The 22,475-nt window shown below is 46.0% G+C and overlaps 1 protein-coding gene across 1 annotated transcript in view; it reads right to left on the bottom strand.

Annotated features, from left to right (window-relative positions):
- Positions 1-862: 862 nt before the first annotated feature.
- Positions 863-22,475, bottom strand: part of LOC130275362 (putative nuclease HARBI1) — a 74,121-nt gene continuing 52,508 nt past the window's right edge. Inside the window, exon 3 of the mRNA XM_056523239.1 lies at positions 863-1,417. Coding sequence (XP_056379214.1) covers positions 1,044-1,417 — 374 coding nt within the window. The 3' untranslated portion in view covers positions 863-1,043. The remainder of the gene's footprint in view (positions 1,418-22,475) is intronic.

Here is a 22,475-nt window from a genome sequence, read left to right as displayed (position 1 = left end):
AGGAACTTTCACAGCCATCTGACCCAGTGGAAGCCACACATTCAACCAGACCATTGTTTCCTTCCCCCCCCAAAAAAAAAAAAATTTTTTTTTAAAAGTTAGCCACATATGTGTGTCTAAAATACAAAGGTCATGTCACTGTTAATGGGCTACTCCGGCACTAAGAAAATTTCTCCCCTATCAAGAGGATTGGGGATAATTTGCATGATCGTGGTGTTTCCGCTGCTGGGGTCAGCCGCAATCTCGCACTTAGCACCCCCGTTATCATGATGCGTGTTCACTCAGGGTCTGTTGTCTGCCGATCACGGGCACAGAGTATAGTCACGTAACTCATCTGGCCCCATGTGACGTCACACTCCGCCCTATCTATGCAAGCCTATGGGAGGGGGCGTTACGGCTGCCTCGCCCCCTTCCATAGACTTGCATTGAGGGTGCGGAGCATGACCTCACAGGGTGGCGGAGCTTTGACATCACTATACTCCCTGCCCGTGATTGCCAGTCATCATACCCGGAGCAAACAAGCTCCGGGGCTGATAACTGGGTGCTGCGTGCAACATTGCGGGGGTCCGTAGCGGACGAACACCATGATTAGGCAACTTATCAACTATCCTTTTGATAGGGGATGTACCTAGCGCGGAGTACCCCTTTAAGTGTGATCAATTTACTTGTTCGAGGTGTCCTCGGCTGTGAAAATTTTTACTTTAATCATCTGTTAATCAAAATATTATTGATAAAATGTTAGCACTTTTCATTTGTTTGGCAAAGGTTAGCCAACATCATATACAGCTTTAAAGTTTCAAGACTCTGCAATGTGTGATTTATTTTCAGACATAATTGTTTTATTTTATACAATTTTCCTTGTCCTAATGCAATATTTTGCCCTTCCAAATAAAGAGACATTTTTATTTACATAGTTTGAGCCAAAACATAAGCAAACAACAAAAACAAGAGCCACATTGGCAAGAGGGTGTGGTTAACATCCATTATGACTTAAACACAATTAGCAAAAACATGTTTTAAACAAAAAATGTCTGGAACAAGACTTAGAAATGGAAAAATGTTTTGGCTATTTCATTCCTACGTAAAATTCCAGCTTGACTGCTTTCATTACCAACCTCCCCGGGACAGTTAATATGTTCTTGCAGGTCTTCTGCAATTTCTACAGGAATTGCATTTGCTGTGGCTATATTATGCAACACACAGCAAGCAAGGATTATTTTACACACAAGTACAGGGTTATATAACATTGCCCAGCCCGTTACATCAAGGCAACGGAAGCGACTTTTGAGAAGCCCAAATACTCTCTCAATTTGGCTGCGTGTCCTGCGATGGGCCACGTTATACCTGCGTTGATCCTGATTTGGGGGATGTAAATATGGGTTGAGCAGCCATGGCATGAGGCGATATCCATTGTCTCCTGTAGGAAGAACATTATTGTAAATAATTTTAGTCACGTAGCTAAATAATTTGAATACAAGAACTTGCAACATCATAATCACAGACTCATAACATTTTGAGCATAGAAAAATCTCAACAGTAGCCCATCACAAACCATAACATAGCCTTTTGTATTATTGACAGGGTTAAAGGGGTTATCCAGGAAAAAATCTTTCATATATATAGCAATCAACTGGCTCCAGAAAGTTGAACAGATTTGTAAATTCCTTCTCTTAAAAAATCTTCATCCTTTCAGTACTTATGAGCTTCTGAAGTTAAGGTTGTTCTTTTCTGTCTAAGTGCTCTCTGATGACACCTGTCTCGGGAAACGCCAAGTTTAGAAGCAAATCCTCATAGCAAACCTCTTCTAAACTGGACGTTTCCCGAGACAGGTGTCATCAGAGAGCACAAAGACAGAAAAGAACAACCTTAACTTCAGAAGCTCATAAGTACTGAAAGGATTAAAGGAGTAGTCCAGTGGTGACTCAGTGGTGAACAACTTATCCCCTATCTTAAGGATAGGGAATAAGTTGCAGATCGCGGGGGGTCCGACCGCTGGGGCCCCCTGCGATCTCCTGTACGGAGCCCCGAGAGCTCGCGGGATGGGGGTGTGTCGACCTCCGCAATCTCCGGCTCTGCCATTGAGATGTATTGAGGGGGCGTGTCGGCCACCGCTTTGTGCGGGGGTCGACATCAGCTATCTGGCCGGAGAGCCGGGGCCCTGTACAGAGAGATCGCAGGGGGCCCCAGCGGTCGGACCCCCCGCGATCTCAAACTTATCCCCTATCCTTAGGATAGGGGATAAGTTTTTCACCACTGGACTACCCCTTTAAGATTTTTTAATATAAGTAATTTACAAATCTGTGTATAACAGAGAGATAGAAAAATGGAGCAACTCACCACACCGACCCAGGTATTCTTTGCAAGTGGTTCTTTATTCCATGTCTTCAACCATAGAAAACAAGTAGGGGAGAGTGCACGTGGGACGCGGGAGTGTCGTCTCGGTGACGGGACCGTTTGGCGCCGAGGCGCTTCGTCAGACCGGGATAGTGAGGTCACGGGAAGGGATGTGCTTTAAAACAGGTAAGACCCAGTGACGCTGCAGGTAAATTGCATCAGGGTTATTGTTGTGATGTGTACGCATGTGGGCAATAAGGCGGGGTGCCCCTACTCCAGTGGATTCAGGAATCCTACATCCCGGAACTCAATACTACATTATGCCTTCTCCCATCCCATACATACAAATAATGCAATCCCAAAGAGTCAATTTATAAGACTGAAAAGAATTAACAATAATTCAGATAAATACAAGGAACAAGCAGATGCCCTACAGGACAGACTACTAAGAAGAGAATATCCAGAGAAAGTACTTAAAGATGCTAGACAGACTGTAGATCAAATTCCTAGACACACTCTTATAAATTCACATAAAAACAAAAAAGATGATAATAATAGGTTCACATTCACTTTCAAGAATACTAATATCAATGAGATAATCAAGAAATCGATCCGCTAACATTGGTACATGTTACAGCAGGATGAGGATCTTCAATCCCTAACAGCATCAAATCCAATAGTTACACATCGTAAAAATATAACTATTCAGGATTTTTATTACAAAAAGAAAAAGAGTAAAAAAACCTAACACAAACTGGCTAACAGACTCTAGACCTGTAGGTATTTTTTCTTGTGGATCCTGTAAACAATGCAGAAATAATCTAAAAGGTAATGTGATCAAGTTAGGTGGGTGTAACATCAAGTTGAAGCAATTCTTTACCTGCAAGACAAGTTATGTAGTCTATTGTTTAGTCTGCACATGCGGGCGATTCTATGTGGGGAAAACTATCCGGCACCTCTACCATAGAGTTAGAGAGCATCTTAAGTCATTATCCACTGGAGTAGGGGCACCCCGCCTTTTCGCCCACATGCGTACACATCACAATAATAACCCTGATGATATCAAATTTGCAGGGATAGAACGTGTTGACAATGCCCCTAGAGGTGTGAACAGACACCAACAACTACAGAAAAGCGAGGCCAGATGGATTATCCGGACAGATGCCACTGGCCCGCTTGGGCTCAATGAGAAACAGGAATATGGAGCGTTATTATAAGATGTAATTATACTGTACTGTTTGTTCGCATGATAGGTAGTTGCTTTTAATGTTTGTACAATAAATTTTGTAATATGTTTTTGTACTTGAGTAGGGAGCCAATGACCTGCAATTTACCTGCAGTGTCACTTGGTCTTACCTATTTTAAAGCACACCCCTTCCCGTGACTTCCCTATCCCGGTCTGACGAAGCGCCTCGGCGCCAAACGGTCCCGTCACAGAGAGGATACCCCCAGCGTCCCACGTGCACGTCCTCCCCTGCTTGTTTTCTATGGTTGAAGACATGGAATAAAGAACCACTTGCAAAGAATACCTGGGTCGTGTGGTGAGTTGCTCCGTTTTACTATCTCTCTGTTATACACGTATTGAATTAACTTGCCCTAACGTAGAGCACCACTGAAGTCCCGCCAGCAGTTGCAAGGATAGACACAGGATAACCGAGTATATTACTATATCCTAAGTGGTAATAGAGGTGGTGCCGAGTCCTTCTTTATTTGAGTAATTTACAAATCTGTTTAACTTTCTGGAGCCAGTTGATCTATAGAAAAAACATATTTTCATGGAATACCCCTTTAAGTAAACTTACATAAATTCTTTGGAATGGTTGATATAGGCAAATAATAAATTGGTATCCAAAAAAGTTTTGCTATGTTCCAAATTGTAAAATTACATGTGTACCTTATAAAAAATATCCACATATGTCAGGGTAGGGTAAAAATAAGTTTGCACTCTATGGGTGCTGGATCCGGTTGGTGGTAGTGAAAATTAGGCGCTCCTGTATCCCAGCTGGACTCGGCCCGTATCTAATGCATTTCAATGAGCCAACTGGAGTCAAACGGTGACTTCGTTTGTCACATTTTTGACACCTATCTGCTTTTAGGACCGGACATAAAACAGTGGGATACCACGTTTTTTGTCCCGCTCCGAAAAGAGGATATGGGCCAAAAATTAGCAAAACAGTCACCGTTTGTCTACCATCGTCTCATTGAAATGCATTAGATATGGTCCGGGTCCGGATGGGATACGGGAGCGCCCGCTTTTCGCTCCCACCAACCGGAGCCAGCACACATACAGAGAAAACGTAGTGTGAACCTACCCTTATTGCTTATGTTTTTATTTTTAAAACATCAAAACCTTAAACACACCTTGGTATATAAAAAATCATGATTACAAAATTCGACACATTAAACACTTACCAAGCAAAAAAACATCACCAAAGTAGCCACTTTGTAAGAGTTCACCAATGCCACTGTTTCCTATAATGTATGAATCATGTGTCCCACCAGGATAGCGAGCAACGACGTCCAAAATTTCACTATTTGGCCCACAGATGATTTGAACATTGATGGAGTGGTACAATTTCCTATTGCGTTAACTGACCTCATCCGCACTAGGTGGCAAAAGCGCAACATGGCTGCAGTCAATTAGGCCTAAAATATTCGGAAAGCCATGTTTGCCATAGAAACTCTGTTTAATTCTGTTTTGTTCCAGGACACTGTAAGGCAATTTTATGTACTCTGTGCTAACAGAGCCAATAGCATCTACCACTTGCCGTAAGATAAGGCTGAAAGTGGGCTGTGAAAAGCCAAGTTTGCTGGCCACACAGTGCTGAAATGAACCAGTAGCTAGATAGTGGATGACCGATATTAACTTTGTCATCCCAGGGATAGCATTGGATCTTCTGGTGGTGAAGTCCAGCCCGTCTTGTATTTGCCTATATAATTGGGTAATGGTATATTTGTTTAGCCTAAAGTTTTTAAAGATTTCTTCATCTGTGAATGAATTTATGTTTAGCCTGGCTTTAAACAATCTTGGGCGCTGCTTCCATCACTTTTTCCAAGGTCTGTTGATGGAGGGAAAAATTAAAATGATTATTCCTTATCTGTGTCAGCTTGGCAAATGCCTAATAATGTTAAATTTCTTAGCTTTCTTATTGTTGTAAACCTTCTGCTCGATTTCTGTAAAGCTGTGTCTCTAATTTTTTCCACAGTTGCCCATAGCAAACAATCATCTGACTTATTTCATTTTTTTCAAGGCCTCGGCATAATGAAAGAAGCAATATGCTTATTTACAATGTGCAACAGGTAAACTTATCCTTTGGACATTTTATTAAAACTTGCCCACAATAATTGTGTAACAATGTTAAAGTGGTACTCCCGTCTTTTATTTTTTATTTTTATTTTTTATCAACTGTTGACAGTAAGTGAAACCTATTTTTAAATTTTGGATCTGGAACTAATTATAATCGTTCCTGGATTCTATAGGGGCTTGACACTACAGAGGAAATGCTTTTAATTGAAAATGTATATCATGTCACGACTAGAGATGAGCGAGCTTTTCAAAAATTCGATTCGGACGATTCGCCGAATTTTCCCAAAAAGTTTGTTTCGATCCGAATTTGTTCGCGGCGAATCAAAATTAAAAAAGGCTATTTCTAGCCTACATACAGCCTCTATAGGGGTATAGAACACTTTGCTGCGTCCTAAAACGCATATGGAGTGTGCTGGGGTAGTGAAATAATACTGTTATTCAGAATAGCATGCAGATTACCAGCATCGCTCTTAGAATCACTGCCGCACAGCAGCACAATGACAGAGCCTGGTGGTGGCATCAGTGTCAGGAGACCATATAGTGACTGAATGACATAGCGTGGACATGTTGGCAGCAAGAGGAGACCATTTAGTGGCTGAATGGCACAGCGTGGAGTTGGCTGATGCACTAGTACACTACACACCAGGGCTTCACAATCCCCCCCCCAAAAAACAACACAATATATGACATTTTTGACAAAGATTTCTCATTGGTAGCACCCGCTATCCAAAAATTTGAAATTAACAGACCCAGGCCCCACCTCTGCGGAATCAGTAACCCATATATTGCCTGCATGACACAGCCTGGAGTTGGCTGATGCACCAGTACACACCAGGGCTTCACAATCCCCCCTCCAAAAACAACACAATGAGAAATTTTTAACAATGATTTCTCATAGGTAGCACCCGCTATCCAAAAATCAGAAATTTCCAGACCCAGGCCTCACCTCTGCGGCATCAGGAACCCATATATTGCCTGAAGGACACAGCCTGGAGTTGGCTGATGCACCAGTACACACCCGGGCTTCACAATCCCCTCCAAAAAACAACAACATTTATGAAATTTTTTAAAGAAATACCTTTGTGTAAGAACAAGCGCATATCCAACAGTTCACAAGACTCTATAATGCAGGACGGTGGACCACCCAAAGACATTCTTCTCAAAAATTATAAACCACACAATGTTTGAAATTTTTTTTACAAAAACTAATTCAATATGTGTGTAAGCGCATCTGTCTCCAAAAGATCAGATCACCAAAGGACTTTTTTCGCCCAAAATGATGAAGCAGAGTTAATCACTGTCCGTTTTTTTTTTCATTAAAAAATCACACGCAACAAGCGTTCCGTTGTGTAACGATTAGCATTCTGGAAAATTCAATTTTATTACCGATAAAATTATCAGTAAATAAAAAAAAAAACACTACCCAAGAGTGTTTAATTACCCCATACATTAAACCAGGAGCAGTCAGGAGTAGGCCTCAGCAGTACCCAAGAGGTTTTATTAACCCCCTACCTTTGCACAATCAATTGCGAGATTGAGCAATACCAGGTGTGTTATGCCCTCCGATTTCCGGGGCTGCAGGCGCGCTCCACTGAACGGATTAGCGTGTCTCTATCTTTCATCGACCGGTGCTGGTAACCCGCTAACTCCCGGAAAGGTAAGCTGCCGCAAAGCAGGTGGTCTCCCCCGGGCACGTTTGGCTCCAGAATTTCCACTACTGCCACACCACGCTGACTGCCAACCGTGCTACCGCCTTGCTGACTCAAGGGCAACCTGCAACTCTCTTCTCCCGATGATGAACCCCCCTTCTCCTGAGATCAAGCAATAACAGGTGTGTTATGCCCTCAGATGTCCGGGGCCTCAGGCGTGCTCCACTGAACGGATTAGGGTGTGTCCATCTTTTTTGGTAGCACCCGCAATACAAAAATGTTTAATTCCCAGACCCAGGCCCCTCCTCTGCGGCATCAGGAACCCATAGATTGCCTGAAAGACACAGCCTGGAGTTGGCTGATGCACGAGTACACACCAGGGCTTCACAATCCACCCCAAAAAATCGCAAAATTTTATGGAAATTGTCCGACAAAATACCTGTTTTTTAAAAACAAGTGCATATACAGCAGTTCAGAAGACTCGATAATGCAGGATGGTGGACCACCAAAAGACATTCTTCTCAAAAATAATAAACCACACAATGTTTGAAATTTGGTTAATAAAATTATTACATGTGTGTAAGCGCATCTGTCTCCAAAAAATCAGATGACAAAAAGATTCTAATCGCCAAAAATGATTAAGCAGAGTTAATCCCTCTCCATCTCTTTATTTTTTTCATAAAAAAATCACACGCAACAAGCGTTCCGTTGTGTAACGGTTAGCATTCTGTAAAATTCAATTTTATTACGAATAAAATTATCAGTAAATTTAACAATAACACTACCCAAGAGTGTTTAATTACCCCATACATTGCACCAGGAGCAGTCAGGAGTAGGCCTCAGCAGTACCCAAGAGGCTTTAATAACCCCTTACCTTGCCCGATCAATTGCGAGATCGAGCAATAACAGGTGTGTTATGGCCTCAGATGTCCTGGGCCGCACTAGCACTCCACTGAACGGATTAGCGTGTCTCTATCTTTCAAGGACAGGTGCGTCTTGCACGCTGAAACCAGTTCGTGATAGGGATCTGGGATTGCAACTTTTTAACCTTAAAACGAGGAATTACCAGTAAGTGAGGGTCATAAGCTGGCGTTGATTAAGTCCCTGCCCTTTGTACACACCGCCCGTCGCTATAAGCGATTGGATTAGTTAGTGAGTTGGTTAGTGAGGTCCTCGGATCGGCCCAGGCGGGGTAGGAGAAGGCCCTGGCAGAGCGCCGAGAATTTAACGATCATTGTTGAAATTTGCATTAAGCATGTATTTAGCTACTGCTAAACATACAAAAATTTAAGGCCCAAGGCCAGAGGCACCAGGGAGGCAAGTAGTTCCTGAAAGACACAGAATGAGTCTGAGCATGCATTTGCAGTACCCAAGAGGTTTTCATAACCCCTTACATTTAAAGATCAATGTTTACATTTGCATTAAGCATGTATTTGTCACGATGCCGGCTGGCAGGAGGTGGATCCTCTGTGCCAGAGAGGGATGGCGAGGACCGTGCTAGTGGACCGGTTCTAAGTCACTACTGGTTTTCACCAGAGCCCGCCGCAAAGCGGGATGGTCTTGCTGCGGCGGTAGTGACCAGGTCGTATCCACTAGCAACGGCTCACCTCTCTGGCTGCTGAAGATAGGCGCGGTACAAGGGAGTAGACAGAAGCAAGGTCGGACGTAGCAGAAGGTCGGGGCAGGCAGCAAGGATCGTAGTCAGGGGCAACGGCAGGAGGTCTGGAACACAGGCTAGGAACACACAAGGAAACGCTTTCACTGGCACGATGGCAACAAGATCCGGCAAGGAAGTGCAGGGGAAGTGAGGTGATATAGGGAAGTGCACAGGTGATCAGACTAATTGAAACCACTGCGCCAGTCAGCGGCGCAGTGGCCCTTTAAATCGCAAAGACCCGGCGCGCGCGCGCCCTAAGGAGCGGGGCCGCGCGCGCCGGGACAGGACCGACGGGGAGCGAGTCAGGTACGGGAGCCGGGGTGCGCATCGCGAGCGGGCGCTACCCGCATCGCGAATCGCATCCCGGCTGGAGGCGGTATCGCAGCGCCCCGGGTCAGTGGATCTGACCGGAGCGCTGCAGTGAGGAGAGTGTAGCGAGCGCTCCGGGGAGGAGCGGGGACCCGGAGCGCTCGGCGTAACAGTACCCCCCCCCTTGGGTCTCCCCCTCTTCTTAGAGCCTGAGAACCTGAGGAGCAGACTTTTGTCTAGGATATTGTCCTCAGGTTCCCAGGATCTCTCTTCTGGACCACAACCCTCCCAATCCACTAAAAAAAAGGTTTTCCCTCTGACCTTTTTGGATGCCAGAATTTCTTTGACGGAGAAGATGTCCGAGGAGCCGGAAACAGGAGTGGGAGGAACAGATTTGGGAGAGAAACGGTTGATGATAAGTGGTTTAAGAAGAGAAACGTGAAAGGCATTAGGAATACGAAGAGAAGGAGGAAGAAGAAGTTTGTAAGAGACAGGATTAATCTGGCACAAAATTTTGAAAGGACCAAGATAGCGTGGTCCCAACTTGTAGCTAGGGACACGGAAGCGGACATATTTAGCGGAGAGCCATACCTTGTCTCCAGGGGAAAAAATGGGAGGAGCTCTTCTTTTCTTATCCGCGAACTTCTTCATGCGTGATGAAGCCTGTAAGAGAGAATTTTGGGTCTCTCTCCATATGATGGAGAGGTCACGAGAAATTTCATCCACAGCGGGCAGACCAGAGGGCAACGGGGTAGGGAGGGGGGGAAGAGGGTGACGGCCGTACACCACGAAAAATGGGGATTTGGAGGAAGATTCAGAGACTCTGAAGTTATACGAGAATTCGGCCCATGGAAGAAGATCTGCCCAGTCATCCTGGCGGGAGGAAACAAAATGTCGTAAATAATCACCCAAGACCTGGTTAACTCTTTCTACTTGTCCATTGGATTGAGGATGATATGCAGAAGAAAAATTTAATTTAATCTTGAGTTGTTTACAGAGAGCCCTCCAGAATTTAGACACGAATTGGACGCCTCTATCCGAGACGATCTGCGTAGGCAACCCGTGAAGACGAAAAATGTGTACAAAAAATTGTTTAGCCAACTGAGGCGCTGAAGGAAGACCAGGAAGAGGGATGAAATGTGCCATTTTGGAGAATCGATCAACGACCACCCAAATAACAGTGTTGCCACGGGAAGGGGGTAAATCAGTAATAAAATCCATACCAATCAGAGACCAAGGCTGTTCGGGGACAGGCAGAGGATGAAGAAAACCAGCGGGCTTCTGGCGAGGAGTCTTATCCCGGGCACAGATAGTGCAGGCTCGCACAAAGTCCACAACATCCGTCTCCAGAGTCGGCCACCAATAGAAGCGAGAGATGAGTTGCACAGATTTCTTGATGCCTGCATGACCTGCGAGATGGGAGGAGTGACCCCATTTGAGGATTCCGAGGCGTTGGCGTGGAGAAACAAAGGTCTTTCCTGGAGGAGTTTGCCTGATGGAGGCTGGAGAAGTGGAAATCAGGCAGTCAGGAGGAATGATGTGTTGCGGAGAGAGTTCAACTTCAGAAGCATCCGAGGAACGAGAGAGAGCATCGGCCCTAATGTTCTTATCGGCAGGCCGAAAGTGAATTTCAAAATTAAATCGGGCAAAGAACAGAGACCACCTGGCCTGGCGAGGATTCAGCCGTTGGGCAGACTGGAGGTAGGAGAGGTTCTTGTGATCGGTGTAAATAATAACTGGAAATCTTGATCCCTCCAGCAGATGCCTCCATTCCTCAAGTGCTAATTTAATGGCTAGAAGCTCTCGATCCCCGATGGAGTAGTTCCTCTCCGCCGGAGAGAAGGTCCTAGAAAAAAAACCACAAGTAACAGCATGCCCGGAAGAATTTTTCTGTAGAAGGACAGCTCCAGCTCCCACTGAGGAGGCATCAACCTCCAATAGGAAGGGTTTGGAAGGGTCAGGTCTGGAGAGCACGGGAGCCGAAGAAAAGGCAGACTTGAGCCGTTTAAAGGCGTCTTCCGCTTGAGGAGGCCAAGACTTGGGATCGGCATTTTTTTTGGTTAAAGCCACGATAGGAGCCACAACGGTAGAAAAATGTGGAATAAATTGCCTGTAATAATTGGCGAACCCCAAAAAGCGTTGAATAGCACGGAGTCCGGAGGGGCGTGGCCAATCTAAGACGGCAGAGAGTTTGTCTGGATCCATTTGTAGTCCCTGGCCAGAGACCAAGTATCCTAGGAAAGGAAGAGATTGGCATTCAAACAGACATTTCTCTATTTTGGCATAGAGTTGATTGTCACGAAGTCTCTGAAGAACCATACGGACATGCTGGCGGTGTTCTTCTAGATTGGCAGAAAAAAATCAGGATATCGTCCAGATATACAACAACACAGGAGTATAAAAGATCACGAAAAATTTCATTAACAAAGTCTTGGAAGACGGCAGGGGCGTTGCACAGGCCAAAGGGCATGACCAGATACTCAAAGTGTCCATCTCTGGTGTTAAATGCCGTTTTCCACTCATCCCCCTCTCTGATGCGGATGAGATTATAAGCACCTCTTAAGTCCAGTTTGGTAAAGATGTGGGCACCTTGGAGGCGATCAAAGAGTTCAGAGATGAGGGGTAGGGGGTAGCGGTTCTTAACCGTGATTTTATTAAGACCGCGGTAGTCAATGCAAGGACGTAGGGAGCCATCTTTTTTGGACACAAAGAAAAATCCGGCTCCGGCAGGAGAGGAGGATTTACGGATAAAGCCCTTTTTAAATTTTCCTGGACGTATTCAGACATGGCAAGAGTCTCTGGGGCGGATAGAGGATAAATTCTGCCCCGGGGTGGAGTAGTGCCCGGGAGGAGGTCGATAGGACAATCATAAGGCCTGTGAGGAGGTAGAGTCTCAGCTTGTTTTTTGCAAAAAACATCCGCAAAGTCCATATAGGCCTTAGGGAGACCGGTCACAGGAGGAACCACAGAGTCACGGCAAGGGTTACTGGGAACCGGTTTTAGGCAGTCCTTGGAACAAGAGGGCCCCCAACTCTTGATCTCCCCAGTGGACCAATCCAGGGTTGGGGAATGAAGTTGAAGCCAGGGAAGTCCAAGGAGAATTTCAGAAGTGCAATTGGGGAGGACCAAAAGTTCAATCCTCTCGTGGTGAGATCCGATGCACATTAGAAGGGGCTCCGTGCGGAAACGTATGGTACCGTCCAATCTTTCATTGTTTACACAATTGATGTAGAGGGGTCTGGCGAGACTGGTCACTGGGATGTTGAACCTGTTGACGAGAGAGGCCAAAATAAAATTTCCTGCAGATCCGGAGTCCAAGAAGGCCATAGTAGAGAAGGAGAAGGCAGAGGCAGACATCCGCACAGGCACAGTAAGACGTGGAGAAGCAGAGTAGACATCAAGGACTGTCTCACCTTTGTGCGGAGTCAGCGTACGTCTTTCCAGGCGGGGAGGACGGATAGGACAATCCTTCAGGAAGTGTTCGGTACTAGCACAGTACAGGCAGAGGTTCTCCATGCGGCGTCGTGTCCTCTCTTGAGGTGTCAGGCGAGACCGGTCGACCTGCATAGCCTCCACGGCGGGAGGCACAGGAACGGATTGCAGGGGACCAGAGGAGAGAGGAGCCGAGGAGAAGAAACGCCTCGTGCGAACAGAGTCCATATCCTGGCGGAGCTCCTGACGCCTTTCGGAAAAACGCATGTCAATGCGAGTGGCTAGGTGAATGAGTTCATGAAGATTAGCAGGGATTTCTCGTGCGGCCAGAACATCTTTAATGTTGCTGGATAGGCCTTTTTTAAAGGTCGCGCAGAGGGCCTCATTATTCCAGGATAATTCTGAAGCAAGAGTACGGAATTGTACGGCATACTCGCCAACGGAAGAATTACCCTGGACCAGGTTCAACAGGGCAGTCTCAGCAGAAGAGGCTCGGGCAGGTTCCTCAAAGACACTTCGGATTTCCGAGAAGAAGGAGTGTACAGAGGCAGTGACGGGGTCATTGCGGTCCCAGAGCGGTGTGGCCCAAGACAGGGCTTTTCCAGACAGAAGGCTGACTACGAAAGCCACCTTAGACCTTTCAGTGGGAAACTGGTCCGACATCATCTCCAAGTGCAGGGAGCATTGGGAAAGAAAGCCACGGCAAAACTTAGAGTCCCCATCAAATTTATCCGGCAAGGATAGGCGTAAACCAGAAGCGGCCACTCGCTGCGGAGGAGGTGCAGGAGCTGGCGGAGGAGATGATTGCTGAAGCTGTGGTAGTAACTGCTGTAGCATAACGGTCAGTTGAGACAGCTGTTGGCCTTGTTGCGCTATCTGTTGTGACTGCTGGGCGACCACCGTGGTGAGGTCAGCGACAACTGGCAGAGGAACTTCAGCGGGATCCATGGCCGGATCTACTGTCACGATGCCGGCTGGCAGGAGGTGGATCCTCTGTGCCAGAGAGGGATGGCGAGGACCGTGCTAGTGGACCGGTTCTAAGTCACTACTGGTTTTCACCAGAGCCCGCCGCAAAGCGGGATGGTCTTGCTGCGGCGGTAGTGACCAGGTCGTATCCACTAGCAACGGCTCACCTCTCTGGCTGCTGAAGATAGGCGCGGTACAAGGGAGTAGACAGAAGCAAGGTCGGACGTAGCAGAAGGTCGGGGCAGGCAGCAAGGATCGTAGTCAGGGGCAACGGCAGGAGGTCTGGAACACAGGCTAGGAACACACAAGGAAACGCTTTCACTGGCACGATGGCAACAAGATCCGGCAAGGAAGTGCAGGGGAAGTGAGGTGATATAGGGAAGTGCACAGGTGATCAGACTAATTGGAACCACTGCGCCAATCAGCGGCGCAGTGGCCCTTTAAATCGCAAAGACCCGGCGCGCGCGCGCCCTAAGGAGCGGGGCCGCGCGCGCCGGGACAGGACCGACGGGGAGCGAGTCAGGTACGGGAGCCGGGGTGCGCATCGCGAGCGGGCGCTACCCGCATCGCGAATCGCATCCCGGCTGGAGGCGGTATCGCAGCGCCCCGGGTCAGTGGATCTGACCGGAGCGCTGCAGTGAGGAGAGTGTAGCGAGCGCTCCGGGGAGGAGCGGGGACCCGGAGCGCTCGGCGTAACAGTATTTAGCTACTACTAAACATCAAAAAATTATAGGCCCAAGGCCTGAGGCACCAGGGAGGCACGTAGTTTGTGAAAGACACAGAATGAGTCTGGAGCAGTCATTCGCAGTACCCAAGAGGGTTTCATAACCCCTTACATTTAAAGATCAATGTTGACATTTGCATTAAGCATGTATTTAGCTACTGCTAAACTTCAAAAAATTATAGGCCCAAGGCCAGAAGCATCAGTTTTCCCCATATTAGGAGCATAGTTGTCCCCCAGATTAGGCAGCATAGATGTCCCCCAGATTAGGCAGCATAGATGTCACCCAGATTAGGCAGCATAGATGTCCACCAGATTAGGAGCTTAGTTGTCCCCCAGATTAGGAGCATAGTTGTGAGTACTGACCGGCTCCCCTGAGCTGCAACAGAGGTACCTGTGGTCCCCTCCTGCCAGAGGGGATCGCCTGGCCCCACTGCCGGAGTGTGCGGCGGCTACTTATAGGGCGGCCCGGCGCGGGAGACCCGACGCCACCATCTCGTGGTCCTGCGCTCCCCCTATTGAGAGAATCCCAAGGGGAGTGAAGAACGCCCTGGGCCACTCAAGAACAAGGGACTTGCACATACCTGTGTCGGCCGACCAGAGCTGAGCCCGGCTGGTACTTCATCTCTGCCTTCCCCCCGCTCCTCACTCGGTTGTCGCGGCGCGGCCCCAGGCACACGTGTGCAGTGGAGGACAGTCCCGGTCTGGCTCGCTTGTGCAGTGGGACTGGTGGAAGCTCGCCACATAGCGCTCCAGGCATAATTACAGGAGACCTGGACGCTGCAACGGTGTATGAGGGGTCCTAAAGCAAGGTGTGTGGGCAGACGGGTTCACTGGCCCTCCTTTACCCGCTTCCCTAAAACTGCCCTATGATCATTACTAATCTACCTGTCTGCTATTGAGAGACTGCTGGGGCACTGCATAGTGTGCTTATGAGATAAGGTGACCAGGATATCTGACTGTCATCATCTACGGTCACTGTGCACAATTTATACACTGTGTTTCACAAGCTGCTCCATTATGAACCAGTCTTCCTATACAGCAGCCCTCTGCTGCCATCTAGTGACTAACTAGAAGTACTACATCTCTCTTGTGTGGAGAAATATTAAAGAGCAAGCTAACTGCTCATGTTCAACTGCTAGCCTCCCCACCACGGCGTACCAGCAGCCAATAGGACAACTCCCCCCCCCCCCCTTTACGTGCCACAAGTTGGAGACTGATGCCATGAAATAACATACCTTAACATTTGGACTGTCGGGCGTCCCTCTTATAATGCCAGCGCCCCCCCCTTGCTAATGTTTAAATGAATCTTCTGATGACTCTGCAACTACATGATGGTGAAAATTGGACCAGCCAAATCTAGACCCAGCTCTCCATACAAAAAAAAGGGAGTATTGATACTTTTATGAAAAGATCCAACTCTTCTGACTCAAGAAAATCTATCGAAATGGCTTCAATACAGGAAAAATCCTCGACGCCTAAGGCGCGCAAAGAACCTACTGCAGATCGAGAAAGCGACTCTGATGAACTCATCTTGAATAATTCTTTACCTGTGTCGCGCACATTTATGGATAGACTTCCCAGGAACGCCCTAGAACCAGTCACTAAGGAGATCCAGGATCTAAAATCAGACATTAGACAAATTGGTAACAGAGTGGAACAGTTGGAAACCTCACACACACAAGTGGTGGCCTATACAGTAGCTTCCACTACTGCTATGGGCTCCTGCCAAAACCATTTAAATAAAGTCATTGACTGGCTTGAGGACCAAGATAACCGGAGTAGAAGGAACATTTTGCGAATTAAAGGACTCCCAGAAGCGGTACTACCAGAATCGCTGTCTGCCACATTGAAGCTTATTTTCATTTGCATTCTAGGTGAGGCGTACCCCCTAGAGATCCAACTAGAGAGAGCCCACCGATCTCTTCAAGCAAAGCCCAGAGCTCAAGACCCGCCACGCGATGTGATTTGCCGCCTGTTAAACTCCACAGTGCGTGATGAAATTCTACGGAAAGCGAGAACATGCAAAGACCTGAGATTTGAGGACCCCCCTCTTGCTGTCTTCCAAGATCTTGCTAGGATAACTATTTCAAAAAGGGGAATGCTGCGCCCATTGACAACATACTTACGCTCAAAGAACATTCTATACAGATGGCTCTTTCCCTTTGGAGTTTCCTTTGCAGTGGAGGGTAAAAGGTTCACAATCAGGAATCCAGGATTTGACACCGGCCCTGGAAGCCCTGGACCAAACCGACATGGATATTCAAGACTGGTCCGCTGTAACTGACCTTACTGAGCTATGTACGATTACACGTTGGATCTCACAAGTCCCAAAAGAAGAAAAAGAACCACAAGATGACGCCTAAACGTATTGACATGGACTCTGTCTGAATCATCTTTGCTGGTTCCGTGACTTTTACATATCAGGCATTATACATTTCTCGCCCACGTAGTTAACCCATTTCTGAATGCCAGACATGGGCGGATCCAATAGCCCGAATGCCCTCAGTGGGCAGGTACTTAACTCAATATGTTCCAACTAACCTCTAGTGCGGTTCAACTACTTATGGTGATCTAGATGTAGACATCAGTCACGATCTTGAAGTCTTTCATTGAGAAGATACTCATATGTCGCTGTGTATATTGATTTAGTTGACAGAACATGCTGACATGTGCCCCCCCCCCCCTGGGATTTGTATGTTGACAGTTCTCAGTTCATGTGACCGACATTAGCGACCTATTACCACTGGTGATATTCTTATATAGTAATGTCTCTTTTCCTTACTCCAAAACTTATCTCCATATTTAGTTATGCTTAGAGATTTAGGCACTAGATCATGTTGACATGTCCCCCCCCCCCCCCCCTAAAATGTGTGTGTTGACTGTTCTCAGGTCCTATGGCCGACCTTAGCGAATTGTTACCGCTAGTGATATTCTTACATAGAAATGAGTTTCTTCCTCACTTTACTGCTCATTTCCTTTTACTCATTCAACATCATTTGTATACATACCTATAAGACTACATACTTACTCCCACCCATTTGCAAATTTTCTACTACACCGGGTGACCTGCCCTTTCTGGGAGCCTGTGGGAGACAAGCGATTCCCTTCTCTTATTACACTTCTCTGCTAACCTCACCTAAATCTTCTTCTTCCCTTCTACCATCTCCTTATCCGCTCTCACTCTCCGTATAACGTTTCTTGCTTTATCTAACTCCCTCCTGTCTTAGAACTATAAGTTCTTTCTTACCCTCCACCCTCTCTATACTCCCTTCCCCCAATGATGACAGCCTTACTTAAAAAGCAAAGGGAACGGTCATTTATCCATAAAATTAAATCGCCAGATGGGATAACACATACGTCCACGCAAGACATAGCAAAAACATTCACAGAGTACTATTCTTCCCACTATAACCTTCCCTCTCCGTCAATTTCCCCGACGGTCAGGGCCACCTTAATCACCTCCTACTTGGAAAAACTTGACCTTCCCTCTCTCTCTCCCCTGTAGATAGAGCAACTTAAAACCCGGGTAACTCAACAAGAGGTCAAAGATATTGTTTGTTCATTCCCCACTAGTAAAAGCCCCGGCCCAGATGGGTCTACTATCTCATATTATAGAAAATTTTCGAATGACCTAATTCCCCACTTAACTGACGCATGTAACGCCCTTTTAGACGGAGGCCATTTCTCGAAACAATCATTAGAGGCCCATGTAACTATACTCCCTAAAGAAGGTAAAGACCCGACATTATGTGCCAGCTACAGACCAATCTCACTTCTTAACTTGGACATTAAAATTTGGGCTAAATTACTGCCAGTACGCCTGAGTAAAGTCTTGCCCAACCTAATTCATACTGACCAAACGGGCTTTGTGAAAGGAAGGGAGGGTAGGCATAATGTCCTGAGAGTACTTCACGCCATTCAACACGCAAAAGACCATGATGTCCCTTTACTACTGTTGGGGACTGACGCCGAGAAGGCTTTCGATAGAGTGGCTTGGGATTTTATGGAAAGCACATTGCATAAATTCAACTTCCCACCCCAACTAATTTACGCAATCTTTTCTCTGTATACCGAACCTTATGCGCGTATTAACTCAATGGTGTCTTGTCCCCCCCTTTTGCAATCCCTGCCCCCTTTCGCCCACCCTATTCATATTATCAGTGGAGACACTCTTGCAGTACCTCCAACAGGACCCTGGGATATCTGGCTTGAAAATAGGAACGCATACGCACCTGACTTCTGCATTTGCGGATGATGTGCTACTCCTCCTTACAAACCCTAACGAATCCTTGCCAGGAGTTCTCAGGGCCCTGGCGCTATACAGCGAAGTGTCTAACTTTAAGGTCAATTTCTCTAAGTCGGAGATGGCTCCGATGGCTCCCTTTCCTTGGCCCCAAACTTCTATAAAGTACCTCGGCATACAACTACCTCACTCCCTTTCCCTATTATATAGTTCTAACTTTGCCCCGCTACTGCAAAAACTCACCAACATTTTGAAAGTGTATGACCTTCCCTATCTCTCATGGATGGGACGTAAAAATCTTCTCCATACCTATGTTTTTCCAATCTATTTATACACTTTAACACTTCTACCGATCCATATACCCAGACACTTCTTCCAAAAAATTAAACGTATGTTCTCCAATTTTCTGTGGAAACACGCTAGACCCAGGCTGGCATACTCTCTACTAACTCGAAAAACACAGTCAGGAGGACTGGGTTTACCTGATGCTGAACTGTGCTACAAAGCTATGCACCTGAAACGCTGGGTTGAGTTGGTCACCGGCACTGGAACCTTGCGAGACTCGGACATTGAGACTGAGCCGCTGGGCCCAAGAAAGTTGAGCTTACTATGGGCGCCTGAAAAGGCGGAAATTGCTTCCCTAAGCAACCCTTTTTTAAAAGGCACCTTACTGGTAAAATATGAATTCTCTACTAGGAATCATACCCCTAAGGTGATAACCCCTGTGGCTCCAGCCTCACTCGTTCCGCAGCTGCTGAATGTTCCTGCTCAACATAGGAACCCTGTCTGGCATAGGCTAACTACAGTTACATTGGCTGATTTATTCCATAACACCACCCCGCCTAGTCTAGAGCTACTCAAATCCTTGATACACTCTCACCCCTCTGCCACCTTCTTTGGTTACGCTGCAAGACAGGTTTGCATAGCTTTCATGAAGGAATACTCCATTGCCGAGAATACTACGTGGTTGGACGATCTCGCTGTTACAGATAAAAGAGGTAAGCTTAAGCTGTCCTCATTTAGTGGCCCTCTCTTACGAGACACGGCATCTAACTTACCACTATATCTACACTCTTGGGAAAAATAACTAAATATTCAGCTCTCTGATGAGTGCGCCGGCATGTGCTTCGCTGCTCCCATGGCTTCTCCCAATGCATTAAGTTGCAAGAAAACCATTTCAAATTATTGACCAGATGGTACAAAACACCTGAGGTCCTACATAGGTTCGGCCTCGCGAATTCAAACTTATGTTGGAGATGCGGGAAGGAAGTGGGGACACTGACCCACATCTGGTGGACATGCTCGATTATTCAACCCTTCTGGAGGGAGGTAGAAGATGTTATTAATGTAGTGTGCCGGAGCTCTATCCAGATGTCTATGGCGCTTATCGCCTTGGCCTTACCCACTCCTACCTTTAAACCCTCTGCCAAATCCTTGCCCACTCATATGCTAGCGGCAGCTAAATTACTTGTCCCTCAGTTGTGGCACCAAACAATACCCCCCACCAAATATCAATGGGTTGATAAAATTAACCAAATTTGCAGAATGGAAGAAATGTCCAGCTGGCAAACATTATCCCATGAAAAATTTGAAGTTATATGGGGCCCCTGGCTCAAATACAAACACCCGGATGCGACCCAAAATATTACTTGTATCCCACCTTAGATAACTGATATAGCTTACCAGGTCTTATGGACGTAATCCGCATAAGCTGTAGAAGAGGTGACTACCACACCCTCTCCCCCCCCCCCCCCTGTACCCCTTCCTCTTCCCTCAGTGCCCGGACATCTGTTCGTGAAACTCATATGCTCATTAGGTACATATATTACCCACCCCCTCAAACCTTTCCCCCCCCTCGACCCAATTATTCGGGACCTGCGATTGCGCTACCTAGGCCCGACTCAGATGATACTCTATATATTTTTTTACACCTTTATGTTTTTGTTTGTTATTGTTTATAGACTGTTGCCTTTGTGCAGTAAATATCATCGTCAACTTGTCTTATGCCATATATGACTACATGCACATGTTGAAGGCAGATTGTTTTTCCCTGTTTACTGTCTGCGATATTGCCTTGCCTATTTGTTATGTTATATGACAAAATCAATAAAAACAGATTTGCTAAAAAAAAATAAATGCATGTGATCATATGTCTTTTTGAAAATGTTATATTACTGGCATTGAATCTGTACCATGTTTTCCAGCTATTGCTTTTAAATTTATCATGTGACTCAATTCTAAGAGTATTGTAACATGTTGTGTGTATTAAGAAATCACTCTATGACTAAGCGCATTATTGCTTAAAACGCGTCAGAAGTTTCATTGTGCCTGTTTTATCCTGTTGATCCCAATAAAGAGCCAAGAATTTGTATCTGAACACTGGACATTTGTTTTGTACTTAGATCTTGCATTGAAGCCGGTGTGGTGCCAGTGGGTCCGAAGCTCAGGTGTGCTCAGTGGGATGGAGTGGAGCTGTGCTACTAAAAATAGTGTCTAAATATATATTTATAATCTTTTATATTTGTTTACCATCCTGTGATACTGCTTATTATATTTATATTACTAATGTTATCCATTGTTGTCCATCCTACCTTTTATACCACTTTTCATCTTTGTTTTTAACCTAATTTGCCTTGTCTCTAATAAAAAACATTATTCAAGACATATTCATCTTCTGTCCAAATGTGCCAGGAGGAATTGTTTTCTTTCCATAAATAAATAACATACCAATATAATACAGGGTGGGCCATTTATATGGATACACCTTAATAAAATGGGAATGGTTGGTGATATTAACGTCCTGTTTGTGGCACATTAGTATATGTGAGGGGGGAAACTTTTCAAGATGGGTGGTGACCATGGCGGCCATTTTGAATCCAACTTTAGTTTTTTCAGTAGGAAGAGGGTCATGTGACACATCAAACTTATTGGGAATTTCACAAGAAAAACAATGATGTGCATGATTTTAACGTAACTTTGTTCTTTCATGAGTTATTTACAAGTTTCTCTTTGTTTACAGCCATTGAAATGTCGTCGAGGTTAACACGTGAGGAGCGGATAGAAATTGTGTTGATGTCTGGTGAACGCAGTAACTGGGTCATTGCAGCAGATTTCAATGCAAGACACCCTACGAGACCACCCATTTCCCATGCTACAGTTAGCAAACTGCTTGCTAAGTTTCGTGAAACTGGTTCAGTGTTGGATTTGCCAAAATGTGGTCGCATGAAATCTGTCACTAATGAAGAAACATCAGTGGCTGTCCTAGCTTCATTTAGCCAGAGCCCACAGCGTAACACTCGCCGCATTTCACTGGAGAGTGGCATTAGTTGAACATCCCTTTGGCGGATATTAGCTACTCACAAATGGCACCCTTACAAGCTCCAGCTACTGCAGCATCTCAACGAGGATGACCCAGTTCGGCGCACTGAATTTGCAGAATGAGCAAAACAAAAATTAGAACAGGACCCTCAGTTTACGCAGAAGATTTTGTTCTGTTATGAGGCAAACTTTTATGTGAATGGTGAAGTTAACAAACAAAACCACCGCTATTGGTCTGACACTAACCCACATTGCATAGATCCCTCCAAGATTGTGGGAACACAAAAATTTATGGTATGGTGTGGTATATGGGGTACAAAGATAGTGGGGCCATTCTTCATCAATGGAAACCTCAAGGCCACTGGATATGGGAAATTTATACATGATGATGTGTTTCCCTCCTTATGCACTGAAGCTGGCACGTTCCCTGAGTTTTTCCAGCAAGATGGTGCACCACCACATTATGGGTGTCAGGTCCGAGCATTCCTAGATGAACAGTTTCCTGGAAAGTGGATTGGTTGTCATGGGCCAGTTGA

Source organism: Hyla sarda, chromosome 6 (assembly GCF_029499605.1).
Source record: "Hyla sarda isolate aHylSar1 chromosome 6, aHylSar1.hap1, whole genome shotgun sequence".
NCBI classification, from domain to species: Eukaryota; Metazoa; Chordata; class Amphibia; order Anura; family Hylidae; genus Hyla; species Hyla sarda.
The sequence above is the reverse complement of the archived record's forward strand: the minus strand, read 5'-3'. Positions and strand labels throughout refer to the sequence as shown.